The sequence below is a fragment of the Cercospora kikuchii genome, assembly GCF_019650295.1.
Source record: "Cercospora kikuchii DNA, contig_00003, whole genome shotgun sequence".
NCBI lineage: Eukaryota > Fungi > Ascomycota > Dothideomycetes > Mycosphaerellales > Mycosphaerellaceae > Cercospora > Cercospora kikuchii.
In genome coordinates, this window is record NW_025408584.1 from 2308045 (window position 1) to 2326711 (window position 18667).

General features: G+C 53.4%; 6 protein-coding genes across 6 annotated transcripts; 3 read left to right on the top strand and 3 right to left on the bottom strand.

Annotated features, from left to right (window-relative positions):
• Window positions 1-178: 178 nt before the first annotated feature.
• On the top strand, window positions 179-4075 carry CKM354_000528300 (uncharacterized protein; the record flags this gene model as incomplete). Its single annotated transcript, XM_044800554.1, has 1 exon — window positions 179-4075. The coding sequence occupies one exon, from the start codon at window positions 179-181 to the stop codon at window positions 4073-4075; it is 3897 nt and encodes a 1298-aa protein (XP_044656489.1).
• Window positions 4076-4573: 498 nt separating this feature from the next.
• CKM354_000528400 (peptide-methionine-S-sulfoxide reductase) lies at window positions 4574-5246 on the bottom strand (the record flags this gene model as incomplete). Its single annotated transcript, XM_044800555.1, has 2 exons — window positions 4574-4926; window positions 4985-5246. 2 exons carry the CDS (start codon window positions 5244-5246, stop codon window positions 4574-4576), a joined length of 615 nt encoding a protein of 204 aa, XP_044656490.1.
• Window positions 5247-6433: 1187 nt separating this feature from the next.
• CKM354_000528500 (uncharacterized protein) lies at window positions 6434-10156 on the top strand (the record flags this gene model as incomplete). The annotated part of the gene is made up of 1 exon (XM_044800556.1): window positions 6434-10156. The coding sequence occupies one exon, from the start codon at window positions 6434-6436 to the stop codon at window positions 10154-10156; it is 3723 nt and encodes a 1240-aa protein (XP_044656491.1).
• Window positions 10157-10922: 766 nt separating this feature from the next.
• CKM354_000528600 (uncharacterized protein) lies at window positions 10923-11756 on the top strand (the record flags this gene model as incomplete). The annotated part of the gene is made up of 1 exon (XM_044800557.1): window positions 10923-11756. One exon carries the CDS (start codon window positions 10923-10925, stop codon window positions 11754-11756), a length of 834 nt encoding a protein of 277 aa, XP_044656492.1.
• Window positions 11757-13527: 1771 nt separating this feature from the next.
• CKM354_000528700 (uncharacterized protein) lies at window positions 13528-14759 on the bottom strand (the record flags this gene model as incomplete). Its single annotated transcript, XM_044800558.1, has 4 exons — window positions 13528-13948; window positions 14000-14073; window positions 14126-14589; window positions 14642-14759. The coding sequence occupies 4 exons, from the start codon at window positions 14757-14759 to the stop codon at window positions 13528-13530; spliced, it is 1077 nt and encodes a 358-aa protein (XP_044656493.1).
• Window positions 14760-15247: 488 nt separating this feature from the next.
• CKM354_000528800 (uncharacterized protein) lies at window positions 15248-18499 on the bottom strand (the record flags this gene model as incomplete). Its single annotated transcript, XM_044800559.1, has 1 exon — window positions 15248-18499. The coding sequence occupies one exon, from the start codon at window positions 18497-18499 to the stop codon at window positions 15248-15250; it is 3252 nt and encodes a 1083-aa protein (XP_044656494.1).
• Window positions 18500-18667: the final 168 nt, after the last annotated feature.

The window sequence follows — 18667 nt, forward strand, 5'->3', positions numbered from 1 at the left end:
AACGAGACCACGCCGACGAGGGTCATGCCATACGCCGCTCCTGGGCTCGTCTGCTAGAGCATGAGTTGTTAAGGTTCAGTGCCTGGTTGTTCCTCAGAGCCACGGATGCACGACGAGCGAGGATCTTGCATGCATTGGGCCAGTTTCGGATCGCCCTTCGCACGGGCTCTGCACCACCATGCCCGTGTCGACCTTTTCTGCAGGCCATCCTTCTCGTTCGCGAGGAGCTCTCATTGCGCGCTGGACCTCCACTCGAGACCGGATCGATGCTGACGAGCAACGGAGCAGCATGCAAGAGCTGGACGGGACGGGGTTGTATGACCGTCCAGACTGGCCGCTGTCGTTGTTGGCAGCCGAAGAGCAGCATGGCAAGAGAGGTGGGCGGGGTGCACGGCTGGCCGAGTTGGACGACGAGCTGGTGGAAGACGGGGCGGTGATGCGAAGACTGGAGGACATCAGCCCCACGCTGGCCATCCTGAACGGCGGAGCCTACACCACCGACCCCGAGGTGAGCGATATCGACGAGGACGACGACGACGATGACGACGAATCGCTCGGTCCGCCCTCACCACCTCTCCCGCCGCAACGCCAGCACGACCACTCTCGCCAACTGCTGCAATCGTACAGCATCGACGAAGGCTATTCTCAGCAACGCCGTCGTTCGCCGCGCGGATCACGGCGTCAGCAGCATGCCGAAGTGTCGCCAGTTCGGGAAGAGCTCCAGTTCGAGTCTAGGCTCATCCGTGATTCAAGATCAGAGCAAGAGCGAGTGGAACAGGACAGCGGTGGTCCACAGGCCGTGCAAGAGTCGCACGACGCCAGCGAAGATGGCAACGGCGACGTTGAAGAGTCGAGAGATGTTGCCCGCCCGTTGTCTTACATTGGCAATTCACCGGCATTGCAGCAAGGGGTGACACCTACGAGCTCTCCATTCCTCAATGGGGCTGCATATTCAGCTCTGACGACCAACGACCGAAGCAACAACCGGAACTCAATAGCCAAGGAGCCGATGCATAGCAGCCATGCTGACAGAAGGCTGTCCAAGAGAAGCTCAATATACAACACCACACAGATACCATTCCAAAAAGAGCGAGTGCGGTATAGCTGGCAATCAATCCAGGACGACGAGCCCAACCGGCCGCGGATACATGTGATCAAGCTGTTCTCGCAGACGGCGACAGCGGCTGCAGGATTTCCCACTGGAGAGGCTTTTGGTTTCTCCACTTCGCAGGGTGGTAGAAGAATAGCAGTCTACAACAGTGCCAGGGTATATGTGCTGCAGACCAACGCTTTGCCCGTTGGGATCACCCAGGACTATGCCTTGAAACGCAGGCCGATCGATATCGGATTGACAGACGAGGGCAACACCCTGGCCATCCTAGCAGATGATCACACTATCAACGTCTACGAGCTTGGTCATGAGCTGCGCAGGACGAAGGCGATCTCATTAGACTTTCCGACGCACTGCATTGCACTTTCACCAACCGGAGGCCTACTGGCGGCAGCATATGAAGGCGGCATCGAGGTCTTTTCACTGGCCTCAAATGCACTTCCGACCGATCGCAGAGCCGTTCGCTCTGTCAAAATGGATCGCATGATGTTCTCCGATGATGGTTCGACATTACTCGGCACGACGACGCGAATCAATGTGTCGTCAACAGTGACTGTCTCGGTGCCAGTTTTCCCTGCACGAGCAGACGGAGTTCCCACACATGAAGAGCTCAAAGAAGCTTGGTGCTCCGAGTTACTACATCCGGAGAACATTCGTAACAGCAGTCATGCTGCATTTATGCGAGAGAATCGGAAGACTTGCAACGAGAAACTATTTGCTTGGAATGGACTGGAGGATACTTTTGGCATTTTGGACGTTAGCGACATGCATTACGGCAACTTTGACTTCCCAGTAGTCATTTCGCCACCCCTTTCGACATGCGGAGGACTAGGCGCAGCGATACACAGCTGCCCCTCGATTGACGAGCACGGGGACACCGTGGCCATGATTGTGAATGACAGAACGATACGATTATACATTGTGCCTCGGGGTACGGGAGATGATGTCGCTATGGTGGAGGCGCACAGCATCGACCATGAGCTCGACGAGGGTTATGGATGCCCATTCAGCGAAGCGAAATGGGTGCACAGTTCAGCTTCACTTCCATCACCAACACACGACGAAAGACAGGTTCGTGGACGCTTGATTGTGACAAGCCCTGGCGGCGTGATAGAAGCTGGCGTTAGTGAGGAGAGTGTTGAGGAGGTTGAGGGCGGTAGAATCATTCTCTTCGATTTCGATCCTCAATTCTCTGGCCAGCCGGGACAAACCTTCAATTTGACCTTGGGAAAGAGTCCTCCGGCACCGCTCACCGAAGAGAAGAAGAGCATGAATGAACAGGTAAACCTTGTGCGAAGGAGGACCGTCAACCAGAGCAGAAGTGGCTCCCTGAACCAAAGGCCAGTAGCATTGGGCAGATCGGCGACAACGAATGGAAGTCGCTCGACGAGGAATCCAGGCGCAGCAAATCCAGCTTTAGCTGCTAGGCCGAATCGCAACAGCATGCTCTCAGTAGGCAGCATGCAATCGGAAGCCACACGGAGTCTGCCAGACCTGCTCGAGAACGCCGAAGCAGCGGAGGAGGCATTCGAAGCGCCATACGTGCAAGGACAGCCCCGGTCACAAGCATCTTTGCAGCGAGCGGCATCGAATGCCCAGCGACATCGATTTCAGGCCCTGGAAGAGCGTAATCAAGCACATGTCAGCGTCGACTCGGCCGGTGGTTTCCTGCCCCTGCCAGAATACACGGAGGAACCAAATGCGCCACTACCCAGCCGCTTTCGAGCCATGGCTGGACTCGATGCTCCTGCAGTATTCAATCGCCCCAAACCCGCCATCATCACCAACGTCAATGGCGAGACGGCGGGACAGAACGCGCTCAGCAACGCCTCATCTCAGGCACCTCGCACCGCGCCCCCAGATGTGGGAGAAAACTTCAGCTCGGATACGGCTTTCCGGAATGCTAGTCTAAGCCATGATGTTACAGAGGAACAAGCACAGACTCTTACGAGAAGAGAAATTCGGAGGATCGAGATCGAGCAGCAAGGCATGGATGCTACCAGCCCGCAGAGTCCCGTGGATTCTACCACGAGTTCGATCCCCAGCAGCTTAGCACGACTAGACAATCGACAGCAAACTCGACTGGAGCAATTGGCGCGCGGCACCGGGACGTATTCTTCCTCTGGCACTTTTGACTCTAGATCACAAAGTCCTGCGCCGCTCAGCGCAGTGAGCGCCTATGGTTCGTTTGCATCGATGCCGAGAAGTCTGCAGCGGGCGTATAGCAACGCAGTCTCGCCCGTGGGTCATGTTCCTGCTCCCGCAATGGTGGGAGAATGGCAGACTGCCGTGCCTGTCACTCGCCCTGCGACATCAACGACAGGTCATCTCGAAGACGAAGATATAATATCACCCGTCGACTCCCAGCGAAGCATGTTCGGCAGGGTCCCGAACGGGTACCGCAACTCCACCTCGTTGATCCATCCTCCAGGCCATTCCGTGCATCGCACTCAGCCCAGCGGTGCCACTGTGGCCACCATGCCAGAGAGACCCTTTGAGCCCATGCCTCCGGTGCCAGATCAGAGAATGCCGCCACACATGCACGCGTTCCGAAATGCGGCTGCAGCGAATGCGAACGCTTCGGCGTCCTTGTTTCCACCCGTTCAGCCCCCGGATCATGTGCCCCTGCGACAGCCCTCCACCAAAGCAGGATCCGAAGGGCATCCTATCACGGGCTGGCATCCACCCGCGCCGTCTACATTACCTAAGAGTAGCCACGGGACAATACGCAACAGCAATGGACACGGGCACGTGCGTAACCGCAGTTCTAGCGCAAAAAGTGCATTTGCATCGACAGACAAGGCAAAGAAACTGGGTTTCTGCCGCAAGTCGAAGAAATCCGAACCCCTTCATCCCAGTCGGGATAGCGGCAAAGGGTGGGAGTATCCCGAACAACATGGAGAGGTCAAAAGCCTCTTGACGATGAATCCCACTAGGCGAGGAGAAAAGTGTGTGATGATGTAGGAATATGATCTTGTGTGAGAGAAGATGAGAAGGAAGATGCCTGCGGTATCTTACCGATGACGACCGTTATGACTTGCGAAAATGATTGTCACATTTGAGAAAAAGAAACAGCATTACAAAATGGATACAGGGAGAGAGTTGTATGTACAGTATTTTCTGCACAATGAGTTTGTGCATATTGGGCGCAGATGGAGATACCCTGTAGAGGAAGCATGTGTAGCGGTCAGTTGCAATGACAATTGAATTTGTGCACAATGTGTACATGTGTTTAGATCAGCACTTTCGAAGACTCATTCAGGAATATGTAATTGCATGTCCTAAGGTGAATCCGAGACTTGGGATCACGCGACCCAGGTAACACCTTAATTCTTACAGCTGTCTCAACTTCATCTGCCTACGGTCTCAGAATCTGTGTCCTCTTATACCATTGTAAAGCCCATATCCTTTGTATCTGGCCCTCTGCATCCATCCTTGCTTCCCAGCTTTCTCCCCTTCGGTTCAATACTGCAAATCTGGAAGCTTCCTCAAAAAGTGACTAGGACACTCATACCCGCTCGGGTTATGATGCAAATACATCTGGTGGTATTTCTCTGCATCCCACCATTCTCCAGCCGGCAAAATTTCCGTCACAATCTTCCCTTTCCACCATTGCTCGCTTGCGGCTTTTGTAACTTTCTCTGCAATCTCTTTCTGCTCGTCCGAGTGGTAGAATATTCCCGAACGGTATTGTGAGCCGGTGTCTGGACCTTGTCGGTTGGCGGTCGTCGGGTCGTGCATTTTGTAGAAGTATTCGAGGAGGGTTTGGTAGGTGACTTTTGTGGGATCGAAGACGATTTGGCAGGCTTCGGCGTCTGAATAGTGATGTTAGTATGCATAGGATTCGTGTGGTCTGAGGCTATGTCTACTTACGTCCTGTTCGTCCGCTGCACACAGCTCTGTAGCTGGGGTTTTGCGTGTCGCCTCCAATGTATCCGACTCTAGCATCCAGTAACCCTTTGTCACCAAAGTCTTTGCGATACATGTGCTCAACGCCCCAGAAACATCCCGCGGCGATGGTGGCTTTCTGTGCGCCTTCGGGGAGGGTCATTGCTGCGGCGGTACCCTGCTCGCCGGCAAAGTGCATGGTGGAGCTTGAGAAGGGCCGGAAGATGCGTTGGATGAAGGACGACATGGCGATTCCTGCTATGAAGAGGAATAGAATTCGGTATTTGTTCTCAATCGTGATGATGGTCGTAGTTGATAGAGAGATGGTAGTGGCAAAGGTCTGGACGTGTTTGAAGAGCTATGCTTGTGAGATTTGGGTGGTTATGTCATCATCACTTTCGGTGGGGTCCAAGTGAAAGGGACCGACACCCGATTTCCCTTTCTTTGGAAAGCACGTGGAGTGGCCCACGAGCATGGATCGCGTCCATGGAGAAGTCGTGGGTTCTGCATGTTGTCACCGAAGCAGCGAGTCTATCTACATGTCTCAGAGCTGGCTCTACAGACAAAAAGATCACATCCAAAGCACAACGACGGAAATATGTCTCGCGTCTGGCGAGGGGCATGCTGCTGTCGGCAGCTCGGCAGAGCCAGAGCCTGGACTAGGAACGTCGGCGGTTTCGGGAGGCAAAAAGTCGTATTCGCAGGAAGATCGTCCAAGCGCGAAGCAGCTCGTGTTTCGCAGCACAGCTACAACACGATAACGGACTTGGGCATGCAATGGAACGGATGCTGCTTTCTGGGAGGACAGGGTCAGCCCGTCGTCGCACGATCAATGCACGACGAGGAGAATGGCAGGTTTATGGTGAATAATCGTGAAAGTTTGGCGGCCACGTATGCATCTCGCGCCAAGTCTTTCGCCTTTTTATAGGCTTTGCTGAGCCACTGGAGCCTCAAGAGTCAACCGAGCCAGCGTGTGGAGCGTGGTCAATTGGTGGTTCGACCCTTGCTGACAGTTAGCTCAACACTGCTCTGAACGTTTCCATCATTCTTGCTGCTGTCGTGTGCGATTCACTTCTCTTGTCCATATTCACCTACTATTCGCCACTTGGTGCGCGTGTTCATCCTAGCATACATCGATAGTCCCACTCGCTACGCGTCTAGTAGGCTACCCAGAGATCTGGAGTGATCGACGGCGTGGGTAGTCTCTTGGCTGCTTTCTGCATCTTCCGCTCCGCGTACGACGAGTGTTGTGCGATTCCCCCGAGTGGCATGAGCGGCCAGCAGCAGCGACTGCCCTGTTCCAGCTCACCGAAAAACATCGTCGACGTCTATGCCGGACGACGACCATCGACCGCCGCCTCGCCATCGAACCACCCTCGCTCCAGGCGCCAATGCGGATGCACCGTCACGACACCCGATGACCGCACGGCAACAATGAGGACGCTCCCGCACAGCGTCTGGTCGACGCTGTCGTGCTGCCTGCTCCTACTATCCCTATCACATCTCCCGACCGCCCACGGCGCATTCATCAGCTTCGAGAACTGTCTGAGCGACAGCACCCTCAACTCCAATCCGAAACTCCTCCAGTTCACGCCCTACTTCGTCGACGCGAGCTTCCTTTCCACCGAGCAATCGAGGAGGAGTCTAAACTTGACAATATATGGCAATGTCTCAGGGCAACAGTTCTTGGACCCATACCCGCCGGCTTCTGATCCTGTGTGGACAAACCCAAATGAGACCTTTGGCAAGATCGCAGACATTGGCAATGACAACAAATTCTCCACTCTGACGGCCGACTATGATGTGTTGACATTCACGGCGCACGACAACGCTGGCGAGAGGTTCTGCCCGACGCTGGTCAATGGGACTGGTAGCTGTCCACTGGGACCAGTCTTCAACGCTAGTCGATATGACCGGGAATCTCTTCCCGCATTCACTGTCAATCAGCCCTTTGGCAGCTCGTATGCCTTCAGCACAATCTCTACAACTGTCCACGTCCTTAGTGGTGACCGTGGAGCCTTCAATATCGCTTGCGTAAGCGTGCAAATCACTCCCGACCTAGGCGACAGTGTAAGGGGAATGCTCAGATGGCTTCCTCTCTCTATATTGATCGTCAAGGGCCTGGCGACGCTCGCGGCTGCGATTTGGTCTCCATGGGGCAGTTCGGACATCTTCAAGTGGAGCAGCAACTATGGCAGAGACGAAGATCTGCTGCGACTGGTGACGCCGGGTTTTGGCGACTGTTTGCAATACATCCAATTCATCGTGCTCACGGGCAGCTTGACACTGCAATATCCTGGCTTCTTCCGGCCCGCTGTCAGCCAGTCTGCATGGTCCACTCTTATGTTCAACCAAAGCTTCGTCAACGGTGGCGGCACGCAAAGCTTGGTGGATGGATTGTACAGAACGAATGCTACCTATGGCTTGACGAGGATGAGCCAGCTGGTTGGAATGCAAGACGATTCAGACATCTGGGCAGGAACGGTCATTTGGCTGTTGGTGATTGCGGCAGTCGTCATTGCACTTTGCCAATTAGGATTCCTCGGCCGGTGGCTGATCCACCAAGCGATGCACACCACAGAGGAGGACCTCCGCCAGAAGAATTTGCCGTTCACCCTCGGAAACATCATCAGGCTGCTCTTCAATTACTTCATCCTCCCGATTGTGGCGCTGAGCTTGTTCCAGCTGGTCATCGCCCCGGCCTCGCCAGCGAGTGTGGTGATCTCCGCAACGATTCTTCTCGTCATCATGGTCGTATGGGCTGGCTGGATCTTGCGAGTCATCTTCACCACGAAACCCAGGACGCTGTTGTTTGACGAAATGACAACTGTTCTGCTCTACGGGCCGTTGTACAACACATACAGCGACAGTGCAGCACCGTTCGCCTTGGTCCCGGTGTTCATCACATTCATGCGTGGAGTTGCCATTGGTGCCATTCAACCCTCGGGTATTGCTCAGATCATTGTGTTGGCCATCTGCGAAGTCATACTGATTCTGACGCTCAACGGCTTCCGACCTTTCCAAGGACAAACAAGCATGAATGCTTATCACACGTTCTTCGCCAGCGTCAGACTGATCACTGTCGTCCTCATGATTGCCTTTGCACCTAGTCTAGGTGTGACCGAGGCCCCCAAAGGCTGGATCGGATATATCATTTTACTCTTGCATGCCTGCGTACTTCTTTTCGGCTTCTTCATGAACTCCATGCAGACGCTTATTGAGGTAGTTGCACGTGCCATGGGTGCTGGAGATGACAAGACCAACGGAGCTGTTCGAGGAAGTATCCTCAATTGGCGCACCTTGAAGAAGCGGCCCGACAGAAAGCGCGAACCGGCTGATCGGACCAGCATGAGTAGTGCTGCAATGCTGACCACCAATCAGGCCGGGTACGGCACACGGAGCAGGTCCATCTCGGCTAGCAGCCAGCAGCTCCTGAACCGGATGAGTGGCTTCGAGAACTTCAGCCAGGGAGAGGGTGTCAGTTCGCCGGACCCGGATCTGGAAAATGCCAACCAGCTAGGACAGACTGTCTCGCACGGTCGAGTGTCCTCAAACGCCCCGAGACCTGATGGCGATGGGTACTACCGCCCACCGCGGCCGCGGAAGGCTACTATCGAGACTCTCGGGGGAGCAGCTGCGAAGACCAGAAGTAAGAGCGACTTTCCCTACCAGGACGCACCCGCAGGTCCTGGAGGCCACGTTCGCGACGCTAGTTACGACAGCAATACATTTGGCTCTCCAGCTCCCGCATACCTGCGCACTCGAGCAGGCTCTAATGATGAAGGTGGAAAATACGAACCGGCCAACAGGACCGACTATGCGGTCCGCGAGGTTGACCAGTACTATAGAGGGCCGGCACTCAACGAGCAAGCTACCAGAAAGCTGAAAACTGGACCCGCAGATCCTACTGGACCAGCCTCGACTGCGCAAAGCTGGTTCCACAAGCTGCTTTTTGGCGTCAAAGGCGGCAAGACGAAGGACCAAGGCAAAGGTTTCGAGGTGGTCCGATCAGCCAGGATGCCGCCAGATATGGCAAAAGAAGAAGGCGTCGAGATGACCACGAGCCCGCCAATGCATTCCGATGAGCCTTACCAGGACATGCCCGATACTCCTGGATCGCCGTCTCAAGCTGTTGCAGGTGCTGCACGTTCTGTTGATGGCACGCTAGACCGTTCTGCAAGCCCTGCTAGCCCTGCAATCGTCACAGGCACTGCCACGGGCCCGGCAGATTTGACGGACTTGGAGACATCCCCCAAGCGAGGCGACGATAGCTTTGACTTTCAATTTCCCGGCGTGCGAGACAGTGCTTTGACTACCAGGAGTCGCGTTCGTCCAGATAGCGATGCATTGGGGATGCCTGTTCTCGAGCCTATCACCTTCGAGCATGCAGATGCTATCGGCGTCGCGCCAACACCGCCACGTAGATTGAGCGATGCGTCTGTTGCGAGCCGAGACTCATCTCAATTTGGGCAGCAGGATCGAGGACCGCCGCGTGCCAGGTACTCAGACAGACCAGCTCCCATTCTGGCTCCAATCGAGACGAGTCCTAGCATCGACCTGCCCTCACGCTTCAACAGCACTGCTTCTCGGTTCACCGCAGCCCAGGATACCCAGGGAGGCGCACTCAATACTGCAGCTGTGCCCTCGCGAATCAATTCAAGCAGGAGTGCTGCACATGGCAACATCGACGACATTAGAGAGTCTGCCGGTGGTCAGGACTGGCTCCGTGCTGTGGACAATATCAACTGGGGCAACCACTCGCGAGATCCCAGCATCCGTGGTGGTACAGCTGGACTCTCTGCCCAGTCTTCCAGACAGTCCTTCCAGCCTGTGGCGCCATCCGTGCCCAGGCGAAGCTCGAGAAGGGCATCGAGCCAGGAAGTCAGCGTCAGTCATCGACAACAGCTTGCTCGACAGCATGCGTCCAACCTTTTTGAAGGCTTCGACAGTACTGGAAACATCGCCGATGTCGACGAAGATAGACCCAGACAGGCATCTGGCGCAAAAGCAAGTTATGTCAGTCACCACCGCGCCCAGGATAGTATCTCCCGGAACAGCATCGGTGCTGCTGCTGCGCTGCGAGAAGGCACTGCGAGTGTGGAATATAGCACGACGCCGAACCAAGGAGAAGACTATCTAGGCTCGGCCGGACACTAGGGACATTTCAAGGATGACAGATGAGCATTTTTATACATAATAATGGGAGGCACGCGGCTTCTGAGAATTAGCGCGGCGTTACGGCTTTGATTTCAAAAATGGAGAGGGCCTCACGATCACAGGAGTGGGCGGGACATGAAACGAGTACGGCCGTATTCAAGGACATTCTTTTATGGAAGCGAAGGACTCAAACAAGTTCTGTGTCGGTAATTGCTGCTGTATGATGATGGGTGCGAGAGTGTTCCCACTGTAGCTAGCTAAACTTAATGACAGAGTCTGTTGTGTATTGTAGCCGCCTTTCCAGGCCGTTTATCGACAAGAGTACAAGTTGCCGGACCAAGTGGCCTCATTCGGCATGACGACTTGTCCAGCGTTTCTGTCCTGGGTCGCTGCCGCCAAGGCGCTGAGGAGTGTTACCAGGCCTACACCTTTAGGCTTTTAGGTCCTGAAGAAGAACGGTGAACGTACCGCACAGTGAATGAGGACACAAAACAGAGTTGTCGGATGTGGCAAGGCCTTTGATTGGACCACTCATGTCGAGCCACATTGCAAAGTGAATGAGGCCGCGATGTGGGTTCTGTACCAGTGTTCTCTTGAGCAATCTTTACATACTGCGCTCGCACGTCTCCTTCGTCTCTTTCTTCTCTCATTCTCCATTCTCGAGAATCTGACGCTATTAGCATCAACCGCTCACAGAATCGCACGCTGCCTACAGCAATACCAGAGACTATCACGATCAGAGACTACAAGACAAGAAACCGCCAACATGTTGGACTTCAACTGCCTCGAACGCCATGCAGACGCTTCAGCCAAGATCAACGACCGCCGCAGAGCTTACTCCGCCATGGAGTTGACGGAGCTATGCACAGACTTCATCCAGGCACCATACGACAAGTGGGACGCTGACCGCAAACAAGCCTTGTCGGACCTCAAAGAGTGGTATACCGCTTGGGACGACATGTGCGAAGATTGGGGTCAACATGTCCCAGAAGGAACGGATATGATGAAGGCCATCTCCCTCATCAGCAAAATCTTCTTCGACGGACGATTGAACCATGTTCAATTCAAGTGGGAGACTCTAGTTCAAGAACTAGTCAACGGCAAGCCAAAGGGAGACATCATCTACGCCACGACCTCGATTCCCGACGAAGACGACAATTCGGACGAGAATCGACCAAAAATTCGACAAGACGCACGCATTCGCAATCATACGGATCCTTCGTACGATCACCGCGCAGCAATTTTCGACACTCTGCTGCACGAATGCGTCCACGCATACCTCGGGACCTACGCTTGCGGTTCCGAAACCTGCGAGTGCGAGAGCAAGACCACTCGCGACGTGGGGAAGACTGGCCACGGGCCCACGTTCTTCCTCATCACGACTCACATCGCCGCTCTCTTTGAGGAAGACGCAATTGACTGGCGTTTTCCGAAGCCTCCAATGTCGCTGGATTACAGCTTGGAGCAGGAGAACAGGGAGAGCGGGAATGTCCTGCGCAATGAGGACATCGAGAAGTGTGCTCCGAGCTTTCAGGAGCACCTTCGAGGAATCATGAGAGGGCAGCTCACGGCCAGAGAGCACAGCCCTGACTCTGAGTAGATTCAGGCTTCTGAGCTACTCGGGTTGGAAATGGGGAGGATTGCGTGAGGAGGGGCTGTCCGAGATACCGAGTACATTTAGGAAAGGTAATCGCGAGACACCAGGCCCCTCTCCGAAAGTGCGAGGGGTTCTCTGCTCCTTTGCCTAGCACTGAAGCGCGATTACGTTGTAGAGAGCTGTGGGAGACCCGAGTACATTTAGGAAAGGTGAGCTCGGAAACAGTACTCCCTCTCCGAGGATGCGATGATTTCAATGCTCCTCAGTCTGGTTAAGCAGCGGGTCGCGGGGCAGAGAGCTTCCTGAGACACGCATTCACGAGATATCTGGAGGGAGAAGTTGGAAGGAAAGGATGGATGGGATGGGATGATGATGGGAACGGTACTGAGGACGGGATTGGGATTATGGGAAGGGAATTGAGGATGGGATGGAATGGAAGGACTGTTGGGCTCTCTTCAAGAGTATTTCCAAGGGTGCACGAGGGAACGAACAATTGTTGGATCTACATGCTTGCAAGAACCAAATCAAAGGGATCTCTGGAGGGAGCAGATGGAAAGGAATATTGGTGATGGAATTTGGATTGGGATGGGATTGGTGAAAAAATTGTCCGCGGTCTTCTGCAGCGTTAATGAGTCGAGCTTCGAGCTCCTCTTGGGCGTCTGCTTGAGACTGGACAGGATGGTAGAATGAGATAGGACGCTCTGTTACGAAAAAACATGTCTCATTCACAACTGACTCACGTGAATCGTCTTCTATTCATGTGCTTGTTGCACATGAGTCTCACAAACATGACAAACAATTCTCTGCGGCGATGAAAAGCTTTTGTTGTATAACATTATCACTCACAATACCTGAACGACGATCTCGCGAATAACATAACACCCACTCGCTCTCTTCGCCAAAACCAAGCCTAGTGCACAGTGAACAGTTGTGTAAGCCGAGCTCTGTTTACGCCAAGTTTTGACAACATGGCGTCGAGAGGCCCCAGTCCTTTTTCCCAGATGCCGGTGTCTGGATTCAGAGACTTACCTCGAGCCTCGCCAAGTCGAAACTTATTCTTTGGGCGCCCAAGTAGGCCATCACAACGAGGTGAAGGACCTCCTGAGACACCAGAAGACGACGCCGACAGACAGAGATGGGAAGCCCGCGAAAGGCGCATAGATGATATGCTCCGCCCAATCGAGGAAGGTACGTCCGCCCAATGCAAAGATATCTGGTGGCTCTGTCGATGGGACGCGAGACTAACGAGAAGCAATTTCCAGAACTGCGAGGTGTCTTCTCGCGGAACCTGCGACGTGCGAGATATCGACGCTGGCAATACAGTGTCGAGCGGGCTCGACTGCGGGAGGAGAGGCTTGAGGATCAAGCCGAGATTGACGAGTTGTTCAATCGAGTGGGCACGCAATTGAGCTATGAGGGTATCATAGCTCTAATGGACATTCTTCATGAGGAGTTGTCGATTGCGGAGAGTAGAAGCACCTAGCTATTGTTTCAATATTGTTGGTTGGGATTTATGCTGGGCTTGTCCTGTTGGCTGTGCAGAGGTGTGCTACGGGGAGCCTTGCAGTGCTGCTTCCTTTTTGAAGTCGTGAAGCAGACAGATCCTGGATTGGAGTCGGTGGTGTCTCTAGATTGCATTCCTGAATTCGAACTCTATCATAACTTTTGAGAGAAGTCAGCCTTGGCAGTGTAGCAACACATTTCGACTCTCGTGTATGCTTAACGTAACGAGCAATTACGATTTCGTGCTGTCACAACTTCAGCGCATATTTCTTCAGTGGCCTTCAATGGCTCTCGTGATATAAGGCTTTTCGAGATACTCCTCCTCTTCCGCCGTCAATTCCTTTCCTCTTGCTGCCAGAGCCTCATCCAAACGTGCTTCGCTGCTGAAACCAACAATCGGACTAGCCACTCTCTTGTTGATCCAAGCAAGTGCGACTTGGGACATCGTCCAGCCTTTCTTCTCGGCAAGCTCTTGTACTCGTTTGATAATCTCCTTGTCGGCAGGGCTGCTGCCACTTTCGAAGAGCGGAGAATCAATCTCGGATTTCGATCGCTCAGTATTGCCGTACTCTTTCGGCGGGCGTGCGAGGAAGCCTCGGCAGAGTGGTGACCAGGGAATCAGGCCGACACCTGTCTCGTTGCAGAAGCGGTTCATTTCGCGCTCTTCTTCTCGGTAGAGCAGGGAATAGTGGCTTTTCGCAGTCAGCAACAATCGAGTGCAGGAATACTTGTGAAAATCTTACTTTTGCATGCTAATGAACTTGGTCCATCCGTGCCTCTCAGCGACGAATTGCATCTGTGCAAATTGATAGGCCCACTGATGGCGGTTGTCAGTAAGGTCCTCAGCAACTCAAAACTGCAACTCATACCATGCTAGAAGCTCCGATGTATCGGACCTTCCCGCTCTTGACGAGATCATGAAGAGCCTCCATAGTCTCTTCGACCGGCGTGTAAGGATCAAATCGGTGGATTTGCAACACATCCATGTAGTCCATGTTCAGTCTCTTCAGACTCGCATCCACAGTTCTGAATATCGCGCCTCTTGACAGACCGCCTTGATTAACGTATTCCTTGCTCTCTGCGATTTTCTCGCCGTACACGATGCCTCTTGTGCTCACTTCCTCGCCAACGTATCCGTAGATCTTGCTCATGATGACAAGCTTTTCGCGATTGAGGCCATATTTGCTGATTGCCTTGGCGATGATCTCTTCGCTGACTCCGTTCGAGTAGACGTTGGCAGTGTCCCAGGTGTTGAGACCTTTGTCGTACGCGGCCTTGAGCAGGGGAAGTGCTTCGGCCTCTTCAATGACCCATGGCTGCCATTCCTTGGATCCTGGAATATCATTCAGCTCTCTATTTCCGAGATGTTGAACTTGAATGCTTACCGAAACTCATGCAGCCGAAAATGGGGTTGGACACCCGAAGGCCTGATTTCCCTAGATTGACATATTTGGCCTTAGTAGCAGCTATGGAGCGCAAGACAATGTCGTCGCTCTCTGCCATGGTGTAATGCTGTAAGAAATGCTCAGTGTGTCCAAAATTTTGCAATGAAGCTACGAGATGAGGGACAAAAATAAGCGTCAATCATTGAGACAGTCAACAAACAACCAAAGCCTACGCGAGCTATTCAAGCTACTGTAGCTCTTGCAGCTCTTTACCAGTATCGTCGTCATGGACTATGAGCTGTCTGATGTGGCCACGGGGAATGAGTTTCTGATCCGGAATCATGCTCAGGGTACAGAGGAGTCGCTCCACTGCGTAGGACATTGCTATAGGATGTTGAAATGCGCCAATGGCTCAGCATGATGACATCGAAGATCCATGTTGAGGGCAAAAGGTGGGCTGAAGCTGGGTTGGAGCTGGAGCTGCGTGAATTGCATGGCTGTTGCCTCAGGCATTCAAACTCGCGTAATCTTTCAGCCGAAGCCGAAGCACACGAGGCCTCCTTCTAGATCTAAGTTAGTCGGCGTCTACATATTCATTGTTACATGTTACACACAATCTCTGACCCATTTCCACAGCTTCAACGCATAGTCCTCGTTCACTGGCTGGACAGAGCGCAATACTGGCATCAGGCGAAGTGTCTCTTTCGTCTGGAATACAGTTGGCGCCGACGAATCTTCTTCACTCGACGCGTCTCCCCCATACGCGTTTCTCCAGAAGTCTAAAAGCTTCAGCGATGGATGAGATTCATACTCATTCCCAGGCGTAGACATCTCTTCAAGCTCGGCGAGCCACTCTCTCGGGCTGACGGCTTTGATGCCTTCAGCACTCGTGAGCCAGCCCAGGAGCATCTTCCAGGTAGTTGTCCGGTCTTGATTGAGTAGATGAACAACCTGGATATCCTCCTTCTTCGAGGGTTGTTCTGATACCTTGCTCTGTTGGCTCATTCCGAGCTCGATAAAAGCTTGTGCAGCTGTATCTACAGGCAGCCAGCCAACGCTTTCATCCGGCAAATCTGGTAGGCAGCCCGTCACTTTGGCGCTGCTCAACATCAGTGGATACGCTTCGCTCTTGTTCCAGACGCCATGAACAGTGTCCCCGCTCAGCTGGCCAACTCGTACAACACTGACAGCATCCGTAAGCTCGGGGTGCACTTTGATCGCCTCCAAGCAGATGTTCTCTGCAACCCATTTTGATCGAGAGTAGCCGATGGGTCCGCTGCATTGTGCGTCAGGCTGAACTTCCTCTGGAACCTCCTCTCCGACTCTGATGTGGCCATATGATGCTACCGAAGCAGTACTCGAGCAGAAGATGAGCTGAGCCGCCTTTGGTGAGCCTGGACTTGATCCATATTTCGAATGCTGCAACGACAGATTGAGGAGATTCTGGAGTCCTGCAAAATGCTGACGGAAGCCTTTGAGAGGTAGAATGAAGTCTACTGCCCAAGCGAGATGGAATATGGTGTCGACCTCCTCAGCCAGCTTCGCGTACACATCGGCTGCAAGTCCCAGGTGCGATGCTGACAGATTGCTAACATGAATTATGACTTTGCGTTCAAAATCTGCCGACACAGGCAATTTTCTGCTGACCAGCGCCTTCCTCACTCTCTCCTCTGCCGCCTGCTGGGTGGCGCCTCTCACGAGCACATGAACGCGTGACACTTCAGAACGCGTGACGAGCTGGCACAGCAAGTGGCTACCGAGTGAGCCAGTCGCGCCTGTGAGCAGTATAGTTCTTGTCGGCTCCGTTTGAGTTGGCGACGGCGTGCGAGGTGGTGTGAGTGTTGGCTGATGAAGCTGCGCAGCGATAGATGAGTCAAACTGGCTATACTTTTCGACAAAGCTGTGCATTAGCCTCGTCTGCTCATCGGTGCTCGAGGAGTCTGGATCTCGATCATGGCGAAGATCTATCAACGCTTTGCTGAGCTGATTGATGCTACCAGTGTCCTGGACGATAGTCAATGGTAGACGTTTGCTGCCTACTGGCAACAGACGAGAGACAGCGTGCCTGATTTGCACACACGCCACCGAGTCGACGCCATACGCAAACAGATCCGTGCCTGACTCCAGCTTCGATTCAGCGCTCGTGGCGGACACAATCGACGAGACGACATCAGAGACGAACGACTCTACATCGTCATCGGCGACGTCGACCTTGCCTGATGGTTCCTTCTCATACGCCTGTTCAATTTTCGAGGCATAACGCTCTTCTGCTATTTTGCGAAGCACTGTGCCTTTACTACTCTTCTCGAGCGGCTTCTCAGCGTAGGGCATCAGAACCAGCATGCTCTTCGGGATCCGCGCATGACCTTGGCTATCTCGATTTACCTCTTCAACAGCGGGAGCGAAGTCTTTGAGTAAATCTTCGTCTGAGACGTCCGCAGCCGCGATAGATCGAAATACCAAAGCCCCGGGGAAGGGACGGCCATTGCCAAAGATCAAGACATCCTGTACCGACGATGACTTCACAGCCAGAGCGTCCTCCAATGGCGCAGGATCGAACTTCTTACCAGTGATCAATGTCAATTGTGAGTCTGCCCTCGAATCATACCTCCAGGCGTTGGGAATAGTGGCATGTTGTTTGAACAGATCGCGGGTGGCAAACGACCCATCCTCACTGACTTTGTCGACTTTGGAGATGAATGGCCAGGTCGAAGGTACTACGAGTTCGCACAAGCCATCATCTCTCTCCTCGAAGTTTACCTCTCCATCTGGCCGCAAATATTCCCATTCGCGGTCTTGTTCGTAATTGCGGTGGGATGACATGAGGAAGCCGCACTCGGCACTGCCCATCCGGGATATGAGGTTAATGCCCTGATCAACAAGACGATTACCCACTTCCGATGGTAAGGCGGCACCTCCGACAGCGACGATGTCCATTTGGCGAAGAAAGTCCAGACCTTTGCCCTCCGCAGCCATCATTTCGAGGACATAAGGGACTGAAGCGAAATATTTCACGGAAGGTGCATCGGTCTTTGCTGATGCCTCTAAGCATTTGATGATGTTGGAACCAGTGATCGGAACATCTTTTCCTGGAAACAGCCATATGAGGGCCCTACTCGTCCACGCCCGAAATGAGTCTGCGACACCGCCATGGTATAGAGGCGTTGTGGTGAACGTAGCGTGTCTGGTTCCATCGAATCTGGCGTAGGCTCCGGCACCACCATAATGCGTTTGCGGTATCGGCTTTGGCACACTTGAAGACGTCCCGGAACTGTGGTGAAGGTAGGCAGTATCGTCCCTACCAGCATTGCTATCTGGCACGGGCTCTGTCAGAGGCTGCTGGGCGGGCTTGAATGGACTCTCATCTGCGGTGAATGGTAGCAAATGGGTCACCAACTCCCCATTCGCACTCTTCTTTGCCAATTCTGTATATGCTTCGTCATGAAAGAGCTTCTTAACGTTGCATTGCTTGCACAGCCCAGCAATAGCAGTCGGTGAGCATTGTGGTGCAATGAGCAGGACAGGGTGGCCAAGCCTCATCAATCCCAGCCATGCAAAGAGGAATTCCGGAGTACTCGAGCTCAGCAATGCTACAGTTTCCCCATGCGGTATGCTGACCGATTCGGCGATAAGTTGTGCTGTCGCACAGGATCCTTGAAGGAGCTCTCGAAAGTTCAATACTCGTGTTTGCCACTCCTGGTCGCCGTTGCTGGCAGGTATGTAAAACCCCACTGCTGGAGTCTCAGGATCTGATTCTGCTGCTTGCCGAATGAAGTCGTTGATATTCGTGAAGTCATCATTTTCCTTATACGATTTGGCTTGTCCAAGAGTGCAAGTGAAATACGTAGGATCAGGCATAATTCTAACAGGATCCAATGTGGAGAGACAAGTGAGATAACATTTGAAGAAAGCAGTCAACTTGACAGCTCAGAGCGAGCTTGGAAATCTGCAAAGCTGCAAAGTAATGACCTGCATACAGCTTATGACGTGTACATCTGATGTACCTCACATGTGAAGAAAGTCGTC